The sequence below is a fragment of the Perognathus longimembris genome, chromosome 17, assembly GCF_023159225.1.
Source record: "Perognathus longimembris pacificus isolate PPM17 chromosome 17, ASM2315922v1, whole genome shotgun sequence".
Classification (NCBI taxonomy): Eukaryota; Metazoa; Chordata; class Mammalia; order Rodentia; family Heteromyidae; genus Perognathus; species Perognathus longimembris.
Window position 1 is genome coordinate 11466102 of NC_063177.1, and position 21454 is coordinate 11487555.

At 44.1% G+C, this 21454-nt stretch overlaps 2 protein-coding genes and 1 long non-coding RNA gene across 6 annotated transcripts in view; 1 reads left to right on the forward strand and 2 right to left on the reverse strand.

Annotated features, from left to right (window-relative positions):
• Positions 1-2742, reverse strand: part of Usp43 (ubiquitin specific peptidase 43) — a 48212-nt gene extending 45470 nt beyond the window's left edge. For 2 of the 3 annotated variants that reach the window (XM_048365854.1, XM_048365853.1), the window contains exon 1: positions 2132-2742. In XM_048365854.1, the coding sequence (XP_048221811.1) occupies positions 2132-2641 (510 nt within the window). In that variant the 5' untranslated portion in view covers positions 2642-2742. Of the gene's footprint in view, positions 1-1954; positions 2044-2131 lie in introns of those variants that run through there. The other variant, XM_048365855.1, reaches the window with a different exon arrangement.
• A 117-nt stretch (positions 2743-2859) lies between these two features.
• LOC125365652 lies at positions 2860-6136 on the forward strand. The gene is made up of 2 exons (XR_007213733.1): positions 2860-3101; positions 5930-6136. It is a non-coding gene; the product is annotated as an uncharacterized LOC125365652 (long non-coding RNA).
• Cfap52 (cilia and flagella associated protein 52) overlaps positions 5062-21454 on the reverse strand; it is a 34400-nt gene continuing 18007 nt past the window's right edge. For both annotated transcript variants that reach the window (XM_048365856.1, XM_048365857.1), the window contains 8 exons: positions 20169-20269; positions 17214-17384; positions 15447-15595; positions 12873-13018; positions 9652-9803; positions 7218-7320; positions 5937-6048; positions 5062-5440 (listed from right to left, as the gene is read on the reverse strand). In XM_048365856.1, the coding sequence (XP_048221813.1) occupies positions 5265-5440; positions 5937-6048; positions 7218-7320; positions 9652-9803; positions 12873-13018; positions 15447-15595; positions 17214-17384; positions 20169-20269 (1110 nt within the window). In that variant the 3' untranslated portion in view covers positions 5062-5264. The remainder of the gene's footprint in view (positions 5441-5936; positions 6049-7217; positions 7321-9651; positions 9804-12872; positions 13019-15446; positions 15596-17213; positions 17385-20168; positions 20270-21454) is intronic.

The following is a 21454-nucleotide window of genomic DNA, read 5'->3' on the forward strand; positions in this document are numbered from 1 at the left end:
ACCTTCCATGGCTTCAGTTAACACATTGTCCTTCAAAACCCAACCCATAGTTGGATGCCTCCCCAGGAAAGCCTGCTCAACCAAAACCCACTCTCCTCCCATTAACTGTCAGAGCACCTTGCATTGTTCCTTTCTCTAGCTTGTCATAAGTTCTAGTCCTGTGTCTGTATGGATCATTTTCATGAGCACACTTACTTCTCCCTGGGTACAGTAAGCTCTGAGGCAATAGCCTCTGGATCTGGATTTGTAGTTGTCTTTCACCCCACATTCCCAACAGTAGTCTCCACAGTCAATAAGAATGTGTGGTATGGATGAATGTTTAAACATGGGTAAAATAGGAAGAGCCCACTCAGATATCAACCCCTAATGCTTAAAGACCCAGAGTGTGGAATCGCCCTTCCAACCATTCAAATTCAATAACCACAAAATCCCAGGAAACCCCAGATGCTATCTGCCTCATTAACATATTAAAAACAACTCAATTATCCATCAATTCCCCAGGGCTAACCAAGGAGTTCCCAAACTCCAGGGATTTGACAGCTGGAAAGGGGTGCGAGATCCTGGTGAGTCACTTACTGGCTGATTCTCAACTACTCTGCTCTCTCCAGGCTGTAGTAGTAACTGGATGGGAATACATTTGGCAAGAGAAAGCTCAGAAATTACCCCCCTCCCTTCTCTATGTCTCTGCAGGTAAGGAGGTCTAACCTAGAACAATGCACATTTCAGGGGCCAGGCACTGTCCTCCAGATTGCACATCTAACTTACTTAATACTGGTAACAACCCAATAACAAAAGATTGTCCAATAAGTTCCCATTTTACAGATGAGCACAGTTGAGGCACAGCAAAATTTAGTAACTGGCTCAAAAATCACAAAGCCCCCAGAGACCTTGCTCTTAGCCACTATAAGACACTGCCTCTCCTATTTAAAAAGATAACAGTGGCCAAAAGAGACATTTATGGCCACCCACTGAATCTCTGCTAGACAGCGCTACCTCCCTAGGGAAGGGGGAGAGGGTGTTTGGCATCCTTGCAAGTCACATGGCAAAGACTGCTTTCTCCAGCTGAAACTCAAGAGCAGTGATGCTTGTGGAATGAGCACTGACAGGTTCCCTTCCCCTCCCACCCACCCCCAACAATTCCACATAGGTGGGGAGCTTCAACTCTCTGTCCAAAGCTGCGGTTTTTCAGCAGGAAGCAAGCCCTATGCATCAAGAACCAGGAACACTTTCATCCACGTGGGCTCCTGGACACACACACACACACACACACACACACACACACACACACCCCACTTTAACGGGGAGTGGGGGGGGGGGGCAAAATGATAACACCCAATGTTACCAAGTCTGGAGACACTGTAAACACTTCAGCACGGAGAAAGTGACCCTAAGGGATAAGAAAGGCAATCCCTGTTCCTACACTGTAGATTTAATGTGTATTCAACTAAAGGATGTACCTCCAAAATAGCACACCCGCTGCCCTCCCACACCGCGCTCTACACAGTACCTGGCCCCACGGGTTCTCACGTGGATTTGGAATAAAATCCAAGGCCGTTCCCGCTCCTGCGGCCCTCGCCGGCCTCCCAAGCTCCAGCGACACTAGCTTTTCCTTCCCATGCCTCAAGCTGGCAGCTCCGTGGAGCCTGTGGCCTTTGTACTTGCTGATCCCTGGGTCTGGGTCGTTTTCTAGAACTAAGCAGTCTGCGTCCTTCTCAGTCAGTTCTCTTCGCCAGCATCACTTCCTCCCCAGGAGGCCTCGGCGTTCGAAGCCCGGTGGAAAGCCGAAACCCTGGGTTTCGAACCCTGGCCCCCAGCCTACAACACTCCAACGAATGTTTGTTGAATGCACACGCGCGCGCGTGCACACCACACACACACACACACACACACACACACACACAGAGTGCGGAATACTCATAAGCCTGCCAGCTCTCTCCACCCCCGCTCAACATACCTGGAAGAAACTAATTCATTGGGAAAACATGCAAGGCGCGTACCACGTCACCTCAAAAGACAAAGGCGGCAACCCCGGGAAGAGCTGGGTAAATGCCCTCTAGCACAACAAGGTCCCAAGGAAACCCTCGCTGAACACTTTCCTTTTTTAGGGCGATGGCTGCGGCGCGCTTCCTACCTTGAACTCGGCGGAAAGTTGGGGCGTGTACTCGCGGGTCCAGAGCGCGCGCACCAGCGCCGCCAGCTGTTCGGTGACCTCGGCGCGGCCCGGCGCCGCCCGGTAGCGCCCCAGCGCCAGGAACTCGGCCAGCAGGTCGGTGTTGCTGAGACACTGCACCACGGCGTTCATAAAACAGGTGTTGCCGTGGTTCTTCAAGCCCTGCGCACCGGGCGGCCGCGCCCCATTGCCCGCGGGGAGCTGGGATTGGGGTCCGAGCAGGCGCTCCGCTCCGGGGCTCCCGGGGGCTGCTGGAGCCGGACTTGGGGCGCAGGCAAAGCCCCCCTCGCCGTCGCCATCGCAGGGTCCGGATTGGGGCTGGGGTTGGGAACGGGATGGCGAGTCCCGGGGCCGGGATCGGCTGCCCAGCGCTAGCAGGAAGCGGCTGAACAGGCGGCGCAGGGAGCGGCGGCGGCGGGGCCGGGGCGCGGGCGGCCGCTCTTCCGCCGGGTCCCCCCGGCCCGGGTCCATGGCTCCCTCCCGATCGACTCCCGGAGTCTCCGGGCCCTAGGCACACAGGCAACTCCCAGCCCAGGCCCTTAAAGCCTCAGAAAGGCGCCCGGCGCCGGCTACCTGCGGGCCAGGTGTGCGGGGCCAGGACAGAGGCGGGGCCGAAGGCGGAGCCTCTCGTCCCGCCCCGCCCCGCGCGGGAATCCGGCCTTAGGGGCCGGCCCTGGGGCAGTGCCGGCCACCCCAGCGCCCGCCGCGTTCCTCCCCGGCAGCCCTGCGGGGGACCAAGAGCCGTGGGTGTCAGTGTGGACCCGTTCCCCCACCCTTCCTTCCCTATCCCTGCAGACCTGCGGTTCACCTCTGCTCCAGTTCCCCGCCCATCCTTCAGTCTGATAGGCAGAAGACGAATGGGAAATTCGGAAGCGCCCAGGAATTTGCAAAGCCCTTGGCTATCGCAAAATGTCTTGCACTTCGCAGCCAAGTGGAGGGGAGAGAAAGGACGAGTCTCCCCAGGGTGGTGCGAGACCCGCGCGGGGTGTGGTGAAGGGGTGTGTAGGGGGGGGGTGCTTTTGTGCAAGGCCGGTTCTCCGCAGGCTCAGGGGTGTGCGGTCGCGTGGCGCCCGCTCCCCGCAGCCCGTCAGCTCCTCGGGGGCCCAGACCCAGCCCTCGCCACCCCGGGCCTGGTCGGAGAGCCGCCGGTCACCCTTAGAGGAAACACTCGGAGCGGTTGAGGTTTTGCTGGTGGGGGGGGAGAGGGGGTGTTGTTTGTTAGGAAAACTTGTGAGACTGGATCACCGTCGTTTTCGTCGGAGAAAGGGGCTCCGATTGCTGAATGCAAGGTAAGGGGGGGAAACCGGAACTGGAGCCAGCTGGGGACCGCGCCGGGCTCCGGCCCTCGCCAGGCTCCGCGTAGGCTAGGCAGGAAGTTTTCCAGCCTCCCCGGCGCGCCCCCGACGAGGCGGCCTGTGCCCCGGTACGCGCAAAATCCTCGCTGAGTAGTTGCCCAATGGGAGTTGGCCGGGCCTTGCCCCGCCCTAGATTCCCTAGGTAACCTTGCTCGCTTCAGCCTACAACTGTCAGGTTTATAATTAATCAGGGAAGGTCTTTCAAAATGAATTTCTCATCAGTTGCTAGCTCGAAGAAGAACGGGCGATAGCAGAATGCAGGAGGCAGGATTATACCAACACACTGAAATGTCTATTATTTAATAAATGGCCATCACTCATTAAATAGTCTCAAATCAGATTGCAGAAGTTTTTTGATGCAAAAAGAAAAAAAAAATGCATGCTAGGTGCTGGTGGCTCATGCCTGTAAGCCCGACTACCCATTGTGATCTGAGGATTTCAGTTCAAAAGCCAGCCTGGACATGAAAGGCCCTGAGATTCTTACCTCCAAATAATCACTAAAAAGCCAGATGTGGAGCCAGATGTGGCTCAAGCGGCGCACACACACGCGCGCGCGCACACACACACACTACTATTAAAGGATAAGGATATGCTTCCAAGCTGGGCACTGGTGGCATACACTTATAAACTTAACTACTCAAGAGGACAGTGGTGCAAAACCAGACCAGCAGGGAAGTTATGAGACTCATCTCCAATTAACCACCAAAAAGCCAGAAGTAGATCTGTGGTTCAAGTGGTAAGGTGCCAGCCTTGAACAACAACAAAAAAAGCTAAAGGACAGAGCCTAGACCCTGAGTTCAAGTCCCAGTACCACACACACACACACATACACATACGCTGAAAAAATATAATAGATACATATATACATACATATATACATACATACATATTTCAAATGGAAAACTGAAATATGACCCAGAGTCTTAAAGTGTATCTGGAAAATGCCACCATTCATCCTCTCTGGGGAGGATAGATGCCTAGCTGGATGATCCCTTTCATCACTTTTTCTGGTATTAAGCACTGGAGAAATATTTCAGGAACAGCTCTGATAAAACATCTCTGAAATTTCATCTTTAGGAGTCAGACCCCAACAACAGAGTATCTATAAGAAAACATTCAAATTTACTTCTGGATGGGGAATCTTGCTGATGTGTTATCACATTCTTTTACTCAGTCCTCACAATAACATTTTGAGCATGAATGTGCAGTCACTTGACAAAAGTAACAAATTGAACCTGATAGTTTTGCAGCTTGATCAATGAATTGATAATCATGAAGATAATTTCAGCTGGACTCGTGGTTCGTGCGTATGATCTTAACCACTCAGGAAGCTGAGATCTGGAGGATCACAGTTCAAAGCAAATCCAGACAGAAAAGTCCTCTAGACTCCATCTCCAATTAACTAGCAAAAGGCCAATTCTATCTGGGAATGGAACATAAGGGATATGTGTGGAGCTTGCAGTGTCACTGAAAAGTGTACAGGAAATGATAACTGGGAACTTATTCATAATTTTAAAAGAAACTTATAGTCTGGCAAAGTATTCCTGAACAAAGTTCAACTTTTTAATATACAATTTAAGAATGAAATATATTTAATAAAAGAAAGAAATTTTAGAGATCAAGTATTTTGACTGGGCAATAAAACCTGAGATATGAGAAAATCAAGACTCTAGCTGGAGTTATCCAAACTTGGTCTTGGGTTAGAGTGTGTGCACCAGAGTGCAAGGTGGCCTGGTGCTTCAAGAAGCAAAAGGAAACTTCCACCGCAGGATGGCTCCGTCTGCGCTCACGCTGATGATGTACTGATTTCCTGGACTTATCCGCATGCGTGTGATGTTGCCACTGTGTCCCACCCCAACGTGAGTCACTTCACCCTCATTATAATCCCACACTTTGACCAGATGGTCGTTTCCACCTAAAGAAAAAAAAAAGGCAAACAGCATTGCTTCAGTAGAAGAGAAATAGCTCTGGTTTCAAAGAACTCATCACTTTCAATACATTCTCCATGTGTTGAATTTTTGTGGGGTCTGGGGACTTAAACTCAGGGCTTGTCCCTGAGTTTTTGTGCTCAAGGCTGGTGTTCTAGCGCTTTGAGCCACAGCTCCACTTCCAGTTTTCTAGTGGTTAATTGGAGATAAGAGTCTCAGACTTTCCTGCCTGGGCAAGCTGGCTTTGAACCTTGATCCTCAGATCTCAGCCTCCTGGTTAGCTAGGATTATAGGTTTGAGCCACCAGTGCCCAGCTCTGGACTTTTTTTTTTTTAATCTATGCTCGCTATTGTATTTTAGGTAAATTGAGCCATCTTGTCCTTCTTTGAGATTCTTCCAGCATTTCTTCCAATTGCCTCCCACCTGGAATTCCTCATTCTCTAAATAAACCAAGCTTTGTGTCTTTCTTATCCTAGGACTAACCTGTGACAAAGTGCAGCCCTTCCTGTGAGATGTCCATACCATTGATGGACCCAGACAAGGAACCTTCCAACTCTCTGATTACTGACCCATCAAATACTTCCCAGTAAGCAATCTGGAATTCAGGAAAAAGAGGCATTAGGTGGTGCTCAGTGGCATTGTCACACACATGCTAACAAAGATGATTCCACTTTATATAAAAGCAAAAACTACTACACCCTAGGATGGTTTTGGCTGAAATTAGAAATAGGCTACAGCAGGGGTGGAGAAACCATTTTAAGATTTTTAGTATTGGTTTTTTAAATTTGCAGGCTATTTAAAGAGATGTTGATATGCTGATAAACCTGGATTTCCATAGAAAGCTTTTGATGAGACTAAGCAGATTGGGTCTCTAACAAAAATGTAAAATAAAGAAGTGTAAAATAAGCACTTTCTGTGCTTGAGGAGAGCAAAGCTGCAAGCTTGGTGGGAGAGGAAGCTCCTTGATTCCAGATGGGGATGGGGGAAGGAGGAACTAGCATTCTGGAGAGTTCTAAAAACTTGGTCCTACACAGCCATCTACCCACTGTGACTGGACCTTCTTTTGTCCTGACTCCTCTCCCTCTCCAAAGCAACAAAATATAGGATAAGACTTGAAGACAAATTTGTACCATGGTCCCCCCTTAGAAGGAAGACTTTTATTTTATGTGTTTATTTTTGTGCTGGTAATGGGGCTTGTGCTCTGGCTTGGCTTTTCTGTTCAAGGCTCTACCACTTGAGCCACACCTGGCCTTGTGCATTATTTGCTGATTAATTGGAGATGAGAGTCCTACAGACTTTCCTGCCTAGGCTGGCTTTGAACCATGACCCTCTCATATCTCAGCCCCCTGAGTAGCTAGGGCTACAGGCATGAGCCAACAGTGCCTGGTTAAAAGGGAGACTTTTGAGTAAAATTATTTTAGTGAATTAGGACACACACAAAGGGAGATTTCAGTGATTATAGGTTATAATAATCCTTGAGTATCAGCCAGGGGGATTAGTTCCAGAACCCACCACGATGAATACCAAAACCTACATGTTCAAGGCTGTTGTATCAGAACATTTGCCCACCCTCCTATACGTTTTAACCACATCTAATGCAACCAATAGAAATGTGATGGTGATTGTTGTGATGCTGTTTGTTTAGGGAATAATGATAAGGGAAAGTCTACATGTTCAGTCTAGATCCAATTTCCCCCCAAACATTTTCAGTCCTCCATGGTTAAATGAGTTGGTAGACTTGGATAAGAGAGGCCAACCACTCACCTTCCTATCTGTCCCACTGGTGATGATCTGGAACTCCTCTGGGTGATAACACACACACTGGAACAGGGTATTGGCTAGAATCATCTGATTCCTCCTAAGACGCCTGAAAAGTAGATTCAAAAACTGCAACACTCTAATTGCTCTTCCCAAGAAAAACACCTGTACTATGCCAACTGTACTAGCTTGGATTGGGATTGTCTATTTCCAAGTTTTCACAGTACCCAATACATGAATATCTTTAAAAAATCAGACCTCTGGGGCTGGGGATATAGCCTAGTGGCAAGAGTGCCTGCCTCGGATACACGAGGCCCTAGGTTCGATTCCCCAGCACCACATATACAGAAAACGGCCAGAAGCGGCGCTGTGGCTCAAGTGGCAGAGTGCTAGCCTTGAGCTAAAAGAAGCCAGGGACAGTGCTCAGGCCCTGAGTCCAAGGCCCAGGACTGGCCAAAAAAAAAAAAAAAAAAAAAAATCAGACCTCTGGAAGAACAGGCACTGGTGGTCCATGCCTGTAATCCTAGCTACTCAGGAAGCTAAGACCTGAGATCATGTTTCTAAGCCAGTCTAGGCAGGAAAGTCCATCCAAAAAACCAGAGTTGTGGCTCAAGTGGTAGAGTACTATCCTTGAGCAAAAAAGCTCAGGGATAGCTCTCAGACCCTGAGTTCAAGCCCCTAGACCAGCACACAAAAAAGAAAGGAAGGGAGGGAGGAAGGGAAGGAGGATGGGAGGGAGGAAGGGAGGGAGGGAGGAAGGGAGGGAGGAAGGGAGGGAGAGAGGGGGAAAAACAGACCTCTCAGTGCTCTCAGTCCTCTCTACCTCTATATCCTCACATCTTATCTATCAGCAGCAGTCAGAAGACAGGGGACTTGAGGGCTGTTTCTAAACATAGAATGTGAATGTGAAACCTAGAGTTCCAGGAAGAAGGAAATAGAAGAGGCTGAACTGAGCTCACCTGCTGCCTCCCTCATAAGGTGTTTTCTTCTGGCTACCATTTGGCCAAGTAGAACTCAGTGGCATAGTGAATTTTGCTTTTTTTTTTTTTTTTTTTGCAATGGACGCTTTCATAAGTTTGAATGAGGTCCAAAGACCTGCATTTTAAACCAACTGTGCTGTGCTCAGGAGTTTTGAGAACAGGTTGAGTATCCCATACCCAAAATGCTTTGGACCAGAAATATGTGTTGCAGTGTTGAATTTAGGCATCTTAGTGATCTTGCTTAGACTTTATAGGTTGAACATTTCTAATCTGAAGTCTAAACTACTTCAGATCAGCCAGCTATAATTGTAGCTATTCACAAGGCTGAGATCTGAGGATCCTGGTTCAAAGCCAGCTGGGGCACACAAATTTAGTAGACTCTTATTTCTAATTAACCAACAAAAAGCTGGAATTGAAGGTGTGGCTCACTGGTAGAGCACAAGCCTTGAGAAAGAAAAAAAAGCCAAGCAAGAGCATGAGGCACTGAGTTCTAGCACAGTAAATACATATATATACATGCATACATACATACAAATACATACCCCAGAATCTGAAACATTTGAGTGCTAATATGATGCTAAAAAATGTTTCCATTTTTAGAGCATTCAGATGTTGAATTTTTAGATTAGGAATACTTATCCCATACCAAGAAAAATGTAAGTATCACTTTCTTCCATAGATTATATATAATGTTTATGGATGGGTGGGAGGGGGAATTGGGAAAATAGGGATCTGATTCCAAAATAAAAACATAGAGCAAAAAGTGCTTCTAGGGCTGGGAATGTGGCTTAATGGTAGAGTGCTTGCCTAGCATGCATGAAGTCCTGGGTTCCATTCCTCAGTACCACATAAACAGAATAAGCCAGAAGTGGCACTGTGACTCAAGTGGTAGAGTGCTAGCCTTGAGCAAAAGAAGCTCAGGGATAGTGCCCAGGCCCTGAGTTCAAGCCCCAGAACTGGCCAAAAAAAAAAAATGCTTCTAACCAAAAATTCAGAAATCATCTTTGCAAATTTTCTGAATTCCTTCAATGAAGTTCTCATGCTTTGGTCTACTTAGTTTGGAGTTAACACATTCACTGTGGTGTAAGAGGTCTCTGGAAACATGGCAAATTGAGGGGAAGGGTAAATTTATGCTCCTAGAATCCCCTTGTCCCAAGCCTTCTGAGAATCTTGTGACTAAGGGGCACGAAGAAACTGTTCACATTCTTCCTTCCCAGCTTCTTTTTCTTTGCAACATTCACTGTTGAATTAATGCAAATTTAATCATACAAGCTACCCTTCTTTTCCCAGAAACTTCCCACTTCTCCCAGAGACTCCACCCTTCCCATATGTGTCAGTAAATCTCAGCAACCGCAGACTCAGGACTTTATCACTGTTGCCTCAAATAAGATAGGAACCCACCCTCCTTTGGCGTTTAGTCATGTGTCCTGTGCTTTTCCTTAGTCATCCCAGGTACCTACACAAGGTCCCAAATGATGCAAGTGCCATCAGTGCTGGCAGTGACACACTCCTCGTTGTTTTTCTTCACCCGGATGCAGGACACAGAGGACTTGTGCTCCTTCAAGGCCTCCTCTAGCTTCTGGGTGTGGCCACCAATCTGCCATACCCTCACCTGAAAGCCCCAAACCACAAGCTTTAACACAAACTAGGGACATCTGAAGGGACAAGAAAAGATCCAAGAGCAGATTCGCACTTGCTAAGCATGGCTTTAAAAAAAAAACACAAAACTTTTCCATGTTTATCATAAGTGGGAATGGTACCCTGAAGGGCAGGGATACTCTTGGACAAAATGCTGTCATCTGCAGAGCACGGAAAATGCCACAGATGATCTGGTAACTGCATCTGCTTTCAGCAGACACACACACTATGAAAATCGATCATGCCAAGGCCTCTGCTAAATCAAGAGAAATAACCTGCCTTCTCGTGTCTGCTGAGCACTGTTCTCAAATTTCTGTTGCCATCAGGAAATTTCTTGGGTACCCAGAGCCATATTTAAACTTTCACATCAGCTGTTCAGTACTAATCACTTAAAAGCAATGGCTCTCAAGCCCATGGAATCCAATACCCATTCTCCATTGCATATATTTTCTAATACCTGCTTGTTCTCCTGAGATGAAATTCATAGATGATACAACCACATACTAAGTTCCAAGACAATCAATATGAGGTTCTCATTGTAATTAAAAAGGGATGAATAAAAGGAAGGCTAGTTATTATAGTATGTCATTTATTGGATAAAAGCAGTGTTACAACCATGCCAGAAAACCTAGTAATGTGATTTGATGCGATACCTTTTTTAAATGAATATATTAGACTTACAAAAAATAAAAGTAAGAACAGAAGAAACTGTTCTATGTGAAGCCTCCAATCAGTGAGAAAATAGAAGTGTGGGGGATTAAAAGCTAGAATTAAGATAAATCAGAATAGGCTGGATATCTCTATACCTAGTAAGAGAGAAATAAGCTTACATGAAATAAGAAAAGCATTTGAACACTGTGTACATTGTTAGGGTGAAGATAATGGAGGTATGAGATTATCCCCCAAGAGCTAGGATGGTTTCATTTTTATGCTGTTTAAGTAATTCTTGATCTTATGACATGGGTGAGGTAATGACTGATGTCAAAGAGAACAAATTTCTCTTTTCTTTTTTTTGTCAGTCCTGGGTTTGAACTCAGATCCTGGACACTGTCCCTGAACTTTTTTTGCTCAAGGCTAGCACTCTACTCGAGCCACAGCTTTACTTCCAGGTTTTCAGTGATTAATTGGAGATGAGAATCTCACAGACTTTCCTACACAGGCTGGCTTTGAACCCTGATCCTGGCCTGCCCTCATCTGTTTGTTCCTCATCTCCTGCCCCTCCCTCCTCCTCCCCCCACTCTGTTATGGGGCTTGAACTCAGGGCCTCTTTTGCTGAAGGCTAGTGCTCTACCACTTTGAGCCATAGCTCCACTTAGTTAGACTTTACTTTTCTACCTGGGCTGGCTTCAAACTATGATTCTCAGATATCAGCCTCCTGAATAGCTAGGATTATAGGTGTAAGCCATCAGTGCCTGGATTCATCTGGTTTTTAAGACAGAGTCTTGCCACTTTTTTCTCAGGGCTGGCTTCAAATTAGTGATACTCCTGCCAGTACTTCCTGAGAAGCTGGTATTGTAGACATGCACCACCACATCTTTCTAGATTAGGGTATTTGTAAGAGGGGCACTTGAATGTGGATATACCTGAATGCTTTAGTAGACACTACATTTCCTTCAGTGCATTCCTTCAAGAAGTTAGGTCTCTAATATTTACAAAGCCCTGAAAGACTGTCTTTAGGAAGGAGAGACCTACAATAGCCCAGAAGGAAAGAAAGGAAGAATTGACATGGAACTGTGACAATATCACCAAGCAAGCCAAGAGCACTACTGTAAATGTGATTTTCCAGGCACAGTGGCTCACAGCTGAAATCCCAACATGAGAACTGAAGATCAGAAGCATTACAGTTTGAGGTCAGCCAGGACAGAAAAGTTCATGACATTCCATCTCAACAGAAAAAGCTGGGTGTTGGGTATAGTGAAGCATGTCTGCCATCTCAACTATGGCAAGAAGTGTAAATAAGGGTTTCATGATCTAGTCTGGCCTGGGCAAAAAAAGCAAGACTTTATCTCCAAAATAACCAGAGCAAAAAGAGCTGGAGGTATGGCTTAATAGAGAGCCAGCCTAGCAAGTACAGTGCTCTGAGTTCAAATCCCAGTACTGTCATAAATAAATAAATAAATAAATAAATAAATAAATAAATAAATAAATAAATAACAGCTGGGCTCCAGTGGCTCATTCCTACAATCCTAGCTACTCAAGAGGATGAGATCTGAGGACTGAGGCTTGACACCAGCCTTGGTAAGAAAGACAGTGAACTCATTTATCCAATGAGCTACTCAGAAAAGGCTGGAAATGGAGCTGCAGGCCAAGTGGTAGAGCACTATCCTTGAGCAAAAAAGCTCAGGGACAGTGCCCAGACCTGAGTTCAAGTTCCAGGATACCCTCTCCTCCCCTCCTCCCCAAAATAAAATAAATAAGTAAATAATGGATGTATTAAGATAAATAAGTAAATAATTATGTTTTTAATGTGCAAATATCTACTTTAAAAGGTAAAATGATGATGATTTATACAAACAACCATAGAGGAAAAAACAAGCATGTCAGAACTCTGGCAAAACACCAACTGGATTCACAGGTTGTTTCTTTACCTTTCCTAAATACAAATGTATTTAGATGTCTGTTTTTCATGTTAGAACTTCATTTGTAATAAACTTTAGGGTCTCATAAGAAATATATATATATATATATATATATTTATTTATTTATTTTTGCTAGTCCTGGGCCTTGAACTCAGGGCCTGGGCTCTGTCTCTGAGCTTCTTTTTGCTCAAGGCTAGCACTCTGCCACTTGGGCCACTTCTAGCTTTTTGTGTTTATGTGGTGCTGAGGAACCCAGGGCTTCGTGCATGCTAGACAAGCACTCTACCAATAAACCACATTCCCAGCCCTCATCAAAAATCTTTAACTTGGCCCTCCCTGACACTTACTACCTGAGACTTAATTCATCTTAAAAAAAAAATCAAATAGATGATGTTCTATTAGTTAGTTGCTCTAAATGGGCTTTTTTGTTTTGTTTTTAAGAAATGTATCTTCAAAAACAGTACCTCGCCTTCCCCGCCACCACTGATGATTCTTTTACAGTCACTGGTGGTAGCAATGGCGGTCACTCCGATTCTGTGAGCGCTGTTAATGACATACATCAGTCGTCCGGACTCAGGGGCAAAGGCTCGGATTTTGCCATCGTCCCAGGCTGGCATGAAAGGGAGACAAAAGGCAAGCAAGGTGGTTTTACTCACACTCCCTTTCTCCTGACTGCCCCTCTCCTGAATCATACATGAGAATTAGGATTTGGAGAAGCAATAGTGATGAATCAGGTGACAGTCCCTTCATCCCCTTTTCCTGCTTCACCAAACTACTCCCACCTGGGACACAAGAAGAAGAGGTAAGCCTTGGTTGTCTCTATCTGCAGGTATTCATGCCAGGTGAGGGGGTGGAAAGAGGGAGGCCAGTTCCCAGGTCTCCATAAGCTAAGTGTATACACTTAACTAGTAACTTATCATATCTGGATGTATCATTGAACAATTCCAAGTAACTGTTGGTTTTCCTTCTTTGCTACTACAGCTTTACATTAGATGCTTCTTTCCCCATTCTCAGCTTCTTGCCCATCTCAATAAATGTTGCTACCATCCTTCTTTCTGTCTACCTAACTATCCATCCATTCATCCATCCATCCTTCTGTCTGTCCATCCATTCACCTGCCATTTATCTACTCATCCATTACCCATTTACCCACCCACACATCCATTCACTTATCCATCATCCATCCATCCATCCATCCAGTTTCTTAAATCAAGAACCTCAGAGTATCTTTATCCTACCCACCCAACCCAATTCAGCATCCAATCCATCAGCAAGTCCCATCTGCCCTTACTGTTAAAAAGCATCCAGAATCTATATACCATTTTCCCCTTCCAGTGGTACGTACCATTCTAGCCAAGCTTTAACAGTTTGATGAGTTATTTCTCACCTCAGGGCCTTTACACTTGCTATTCTTTCTAAAAATGCTTCTTCCCCAGGTCTCCACATGGCTGGTGATTTCCCATTAGCTTTAGTGTTACCTCTTCGTAATTTAAATAGGATGCTCATGGTAAATCCCATTTCAGCAAAGATGAGGTAGTGAGAGGATGTGGGAAGGAGCCATAGGAGAATCATGGGGAGGAGCAGCAGGTAAAGAGAACAGCTAGAGCAAAAGCCCCAAGCCCAGTGTGTTTAAGGAACTGCCAAGAAGCTAGTGTGGATGGCTGGAGAGGGTGAGTAGTAGGGGTAGATGTCCCAGGTGAGCAGGGGGAAGGAAGGAGGGGGAAAAGTCATGCAGGGTCTTACCTGGACTTTATTAACAAGACATAAGACTTTTGAACCCTGTGAATGACATCACTAGATTCCATATGTTAAGACAGATTTCTGGATTTTTGGTTGTAAATAAATTGGAGAGATATGTGGGAAGGAAGCTACTGGGCTGTCCTAGGAGGAGAAGGTAGTGGCTAAGCCACGGTGATGAGTAATGGAATCTTGACTATGCCAGGAACTGAAAATCCATCACTTTGTTGAGCAAAAGCTCAACATTTGTTGTGCAAATGTTGGCCATTTCTGACCTGAGGATTTGTCAGCTCTAAGTGAAATACAAGCCCTGGTGACCATATTGAGTTGAAGAAAGGGAAAGCAGAGTCAAGAAAAGAAGGGATGAGGCAGGTTCTCAATGGTACCATTTTAATAAGCTGCCCCCTAAAGATTTGCTTGACTTTTCATTGATGTCAAAAGTAAATTTGCTTTTTGACACCCAGGGAAATTTGGTGTAGGTTACATATAGATTGTATTAAGAAACTACTATTTTATAAGAAAATATTTTTAGAAGTTAAATCTTTAGCAGTAGACTATCATGATATCTACAATTTATGTTAAAGTACTTTGGCATAAGCCTGGCATAGGTGGCTCTTGCTCATAATCCCAGCTACTCAGAATGCTGAGACTTGGAGGATGAAGGTTCTAAGCCATCCCAGACAGAAAAGTCTATGAGACTCCATCTCCACTGAACCAGCAAAATGTCAGACTAGAGACATGGCTAAAGTGGTAGAGCACCAGCCAAGAGAACAAGCAAACTGAATACAATACTGAGTTCAAGCCTCAATACTGGATACTACTACTACTGCTACTACTACTACTACTACTACTAATAATAATACTTTGGTATAAATTGAGTTTTTAAAAACTTCCCTTTGGAGCATAACTAGCTTGAGTAGCATATCTTTCTCCCATACAACAAAAATGGTCTTAATACAAGGATCCTTATGTTCTTCCTTAAGGGTTCAACTCCATCTCAAAATTGAATTAGTAAATTTCCTTACTGAGCAAAACAGAAAAGTGACATGTAGCAATTTGAGAGAAAAGAAATTGCTTGTTCAGTCCTTTCTAGATCAGAAGATTCCCCCATCTGGAAAGTAATGACAAGGAGAGGTTAGGCCAGATTAACAGCAAAGCAAGTGGCCCTGCAAAGGCTGTCCCAAGTTATGGGTTATCCTTCTACACATCAAGCACACATGGAGGCCACTAGAGAGTGAGAAGGACAAAAGGTCAAAGCCACAGGCAGGGCCCAGTGCTAAATCCTGACCAATAGGCCTTACCTGAAATGATACTCTTGCCATCTTTCATGAAATCAATGGCATGGCAGGTCATATTGGGCACAGTGATCCGAAGCAGCTCCCTATTGGACATTGTATGCCACACTCTGATGTCCGTCTTGGCACATGTGGCAAATAGCTCAGCGGTACCACTGCAAAGAAGTCACCGAGAGATAAGAGATGGTGCCACTAATGACATGTGGTGTTAGGCGCACATTTGACACCCAAATGTGTTTCACAGGATATAGGGCAGGATGCTTTTTCTATGCTGATTACCCAAATTGTAAAGATTTCTCACACTAGGTGGCTTTCCATGACCTCAAATTTGCTATGGGAAATATTTTTTAGAGTTTACCCTTTAGGGAAGATTGGGACAACATTGCTTTAAAAAAGAAAAAAAAAAAGCCAAGCAGGGCACCCATGACTCATGTCTGTAATCCTAACTACTCAGGATGCTGAAATCTGAGGATCTCAGTTTCAAGTCAGCCTGGGCAGGAAAGTCCATGAGACTCTTATTTCTAGTTAACTGCCAAAATGCCAGAAGTGGAGCTCTGACTCAAGTGGTTGAATGCTATCTTTGAAAAAAAAAAAAAAAAAAAAAAAGCTCAGGGACAGCAGTACCCAGGCCCTGAGTTCAAGCCCCAGGACAAGCACAATTTTTTTAAAAAGTCAACTTGAAGTCTATTTAAACTGGTATAATAGTCATATTCCTTTTCCAAACCCACTTTATTGAGGTATGATTGACACAAACTTACATTGTTGATATATATACATATATATATATATATATATATAACTGGATGAATTTGAAAGTAAGTACTTGATAATAACATCTCTTGAGATAAGTATTTCCATAGAAAAATTACACTAAAGGAGGAAATCCTTTCCTAAAACATAGAAGATCTTATTAAAATTTCAAAGTCCTAGGCACTGGTGGCTCACACCTGCTACTCAACAAGCTGAGATCTGAGGATTAAAGTCTGAAGCCAGCCTAGGCAGATAAATCCAAGAGGCTCTCTTCTCCAATTAACCAGCAAAAAGCTGCAAGTGGAGGTATAGCTCAAGTGGTAGAGAACTAGCTTTGAGCAGAAAAGCTAAGCAAGTGTGCAAGGTCCTGAGCTCAAGCCTCAGTACTAGTAATACACACACACACACACACACACACACACACACACACGGATGGGTATATCACAGAGCATTTAATCAGTCAGGCTAAAGAAAAGGCAACTTGTAAATAGAATGTCAATTACCAATATATAACAACTGGGCACCATGGCTCCTGCTTGTAATCCTAGCTACTCTAGAAGCTGAGATCCCAGATGAACATGGTTTGAAGCTAGCCCATGCAGGAAAGTCCAAGAAACTCCATCTCCAAATAACCAACAAAAAACTGGACTGGAGGGAGGGGGAGGGGAGAAAGGAGGGAGGAGGTAACAAATTGTACAATGTATGAAACTGTAACCCCTCTATACATCACTTTGACAATAAATAAGTAATTATTGAAAAAAATAAAGACACAGATAAAAAAACTGGACTGGAGGTATGGTTTAAGTGGTAGAGCACCAGCCAAACAAGCCAAGTAAGCACAAAGCCCTGAATTCAAATCCCAATACTGGCACAATTAATTTAACTGCATAGTAAAGACAATAGAAGGTCTGTTAAAATAATTCACTAAACTAGAAACATTTAAAGAGAAAAAAATTAAAAACAGAAAAATTTCCTTACATGCTATATCAAATCTCTGCCATATAATATTCTGCTTCTACTTACAATGGAAAGACAATATCCTGGACAGCTTCAAAGTGACAAGTCGCAATGAGAGTTTCTTCAAACTCCGTAAAGTTGATGCGATAAATGTGTGATTCTTCTGTTCCTACAAAAAACTGGTGTCCTTCTCCTCGAAGTGTGATAGAAGTGATGCCACCTTGTAACTGAATCTTCCTTTGAGGAGAAGCAAAAAGGTAAAGTAGATTCACTCCATCATCAAATATGTGCTGCCCATATGAGGCACTTGAGAGGAAGCCAATCAGCTTTGAGATTGGGGACATGACTTCAAGGAAGTGGCATGCTTGGAAAGGCATGGCTTATTTACAGTGCTTTCTACCCATGGACAGCAAAGGGGTATAAGTTAAAAGTGGGGGAGGATGTGATCCATCTGTGGGGTGTGGTCTGAAGTGGGCTGTACAAAACAGGCAGCATTTACATGGAGAAAACAGCCATGCAGGTTTATAGGTACAAATGACTATAAGTCAACTAAGCCCTTTACTAATTCCACTTCTGAAAAATAACCCTAAAATCAGGGAACTGGGGAAAAATTTCTTTCTTTCTCTCTTTCTCTCCTTCCTTCCTTCCTTCCTTCCTTCCTCCTTTCCTTCCTTCCTTCCTTTCTTTTCCTTCCTTCCTTCCTTCCTTCCTTCCTTCCTTCCTTCCTTCCTTCCTTCCTTCCTTCTTTCTTTCTTTCTTTCTTTCTTTCTTTCTTTCTTTCTTTCTTTCTTTCTTTCTTTCTTTCTTTCTTTCTTTCTTTCTTTCTTTCTTTCTTTCTTTCTTTCTTTCTTTCTCAGTCATGAGGCTTGAACTCCAGGCCTGGGTACTGTCCCTGAGCTCTTTTGCTCAAGGCTACTGCTCTACCACTTTGAGCCATAGTGCCACTTCTGGTCTTCTGGTGGTTAATTGGAGGTAAGAGTCTGATGGACTTTCCTGCCTGGGCCGGCTTTGAACTGTGATGCTTAGATCTCAGCCTACTGAGTAGCTAGGATTACAGGTGTGAGCCAACAGTGCCTGGTTCATGGGGGGGGGGGGGGATGGGGAGGGGATGTTTTATACCAAATGATGCTCACCTTATCTAAAAGAGAGAAGAGTTAAGAGTTAGAAACAACTTAAATAACCAATGGTAATGGAGCACTTAAATGATCTATGGGATGCAACTTCATAATTTGAATATTTGCCTAGTCACTAGAGTGATATTCACGGAATATGTAGTTGATGTATATAGGCAGTGTATACATCTATGAAGTTTATGTATTGTGAAGTATACGTAAACATTATCATTGCAACAAAAATTAGCATGCAGTAATAAGTATACGATGTTTGGATGAAATAAAAAAAATCATGTTGGGCCTAAGGCAGTCATGTAGCTCAGCAATAGAATGCTTGCCTAGAATGTATGAAACTCTGGATTCAGTCTCTGGCACTGGAAAGAAAAACATTGATAGCAGTGGTGTTTGTGAGAAGCTTCAGAGATTACTTTCCCATCTTCCAATTTCAGATTTCTCCTTCCTCTCTAACACTATTTAAAAAGTACACACACACACACACACACACACACACACACACACACACACACAGCCTGAGGATCCTTGTGGTCCACATCTGTAATTCTAGCTACTTGGGTGGTAGAGGCAGGAAGACTTTGAGTTGAAAGCCAGTCCAAGTAAAGTTAGTGAGACCCTATCTTTAAGCAAAATACAAACAAAAGGGCTGGGATATGGCTCAAGTGGTAGAGTACTTACCTAGCATGCACGAGCCCTGGGTTCAATCCCAGTAATACACTATCACAAATGATTCCATGGCTGAGGGTATCATGTTCTTCTTCAAGGAGCCAGGAAATGCAGTCCTGTTTGTTGGTGGGACTTCATTGTTAGCTCTTTCACCAACTAGAGGCTAGTGAAACCCCATTTCCAGGGCTTAACCTGATTCTCCCACTTGGCTTGTTTGTTCACTGCTAGTGCTTTACTACTTGAGCCAGGCCAGATTTTTGCTAGTTCTTTTGCAGATGGAGTCCTGTAGACATTAATGCTTGGGCTGGCTTTGAACTAGGAGTCACTGCATCTTAGCCTCCTATGAGCTAGAATCATAGGGATAAGCTATCAGTGCCTGGCTCCATGATATATTTTTACTTTATCTGGGTGATGAGGTTGGTACTTATAGATTATCTGGTCTTATAGTGACCTTTTTCATGCATATATTATTCACAAACCAGAAAGTTAGTTCTGGAAGGACAAAGGCTATGTCTTATTTTATAGTAGGATCTAGCACATTGGTTTGGATGGAGGAAGGACTGTATAAGTACTCAATAATGGCAGTGTATAAAGTTTTATTTATGTTTATCTCAATTAAATGAGCCATGGAAACCATATAGCCTGGTATCTGGCACATGAAAATAGCTGGTGAACATTGGCTATTGCATTTAAAAGTGTTCACTATTTACATGTAATAGCTACTCACTGTGTAATAAATTTCATTGAATAATCCAATTTTTACTGTTATTATTAAGGAGTTGTACAAAGGGGTTACAATTCCATAGGTCAGGTTATGAGTACAATGCTTCTTTCCCCTTTTTCCTTTCTTATCCCTACCCAACCTATATTGTTCATTTTTTACATAATAAGAGTAAGCCAATTTTGAAGTATAAAATTTGAGGGTTGTAGGAGGTGATGAATTTGCAACATATGTCCTTTGTTGTGTCTCTATATGTTGAGTAAAAATGTAAATGTTTATTAAAGGGCAGTGTTTCTCTGGGTTGTACTAGATGACTTTAAATCACATAAACTGTATCATTGGCAAAGAAACCATTCTCTATTATGATTGCAACTACTCATTTTAATAGCGAGGTGAACTTCTTTAACCATATATGACTCTGCTAATACCATTTTAGTTGGTGGCTTTAAGTGGACCTCCCTGTAGTAGGTCTTTTACTCTCCCAACCCTGTTGGGCCCAGAACATACCTGATGGGTTTATAGCTGGGGCTTTTACAAAAGACCAGCAATCCAGCTCCAGAGCCCAGCAACAAACCACCCATCTGCAGGCATCTGATAACCGTCACTCCCTAAACAGGAAAAACAGCACTATGAGAAAGGCCAAATGGTCTCATCATTAAGAATTGATGCAGTAGTACATTCCTGTAATTCCAGCTATATAGGAGGTATAGGTAGGAGGACTATGACCTGAAACCAGCCCTGGGCATAAGTCAAGAACCTATTTTTTTTAAAAAATAAAGCAAAAAGGTCTGAGGGCATGACTTAAGTGGTAGAGCACCTACCTAGTAAGTGTAAGGCCCTGAATTCAAATCCCAGTATCACATACCAACACACATGCACACAAAGAGAATGAAGGTAACACGTGACACAGTGAGCATGGCCCAGGCCATATGACTCTTACACATGTGGCTTGATGAAGTTTATGAAGGTATTGGCTATGGTAGAGCTTGCGGATTCAATGCTAACAATGGGAGTATGTGTTAGGAAGTAGCCGTCCTAGTCGTGCAAAAAGCAGACATGCTTCATCATCTTTCTTTCTTAAGAATCACCTGCAATATTTTGTTTTAGTTGTTCTCCAATTTGCAATACTGGGGTTTGAACTCAGGGTCTTATCCTTGCTAGGCAATTGCTCTACCACTGGAGCCACACTTGCAGCTCTTTTTCCAGCTCTTTATTTCAGACTGGCTCTCACACTTTTTGTCAGTTGTGGGACTTGAACTCAGGCCCTGGGCGCTGTCCCTGAACTCTTCTGTTCAAGGCTAGTGCTCTATCACTTTGACCCACAGCATCACTTGTAGTTTTCTGGTGGTTAATTGGAGATGAGTCTCATTGTGGACTTTCTTCCTGGGCTGACTTTGAACCTTGATCCTCAGATCTCAGCCTCCCAAGTAGCTAGGGTTACAGGCGTGAGCCACTGGCACCCAGCTTGGGTCTTGCACTTTTTGCGTGGGTTGACATTAGATATCATTCTCTTACCTATACTTCCCTCACCGCTAAGACACAAGTACCCAGCTTGTTAAATTGAGGCCTTGTTAACATTTTGCCCAGTGGGCTTGATCGTTTAGTTTAAATCAGTCAACAGTCATATAGCTAATGACTTGACAGATGTGTGTCTTAATCTGGTTTGAATATTATAAAACACATCCATCCTTTCAAGTTATCTCTAAGTTGAATTTTGCTGGTTCTGATTCAGGAGGCATCCCATTATGTCTAAAGAGAAACTGAGGAAAGGAAGGGGCCAGAATTATATGTGT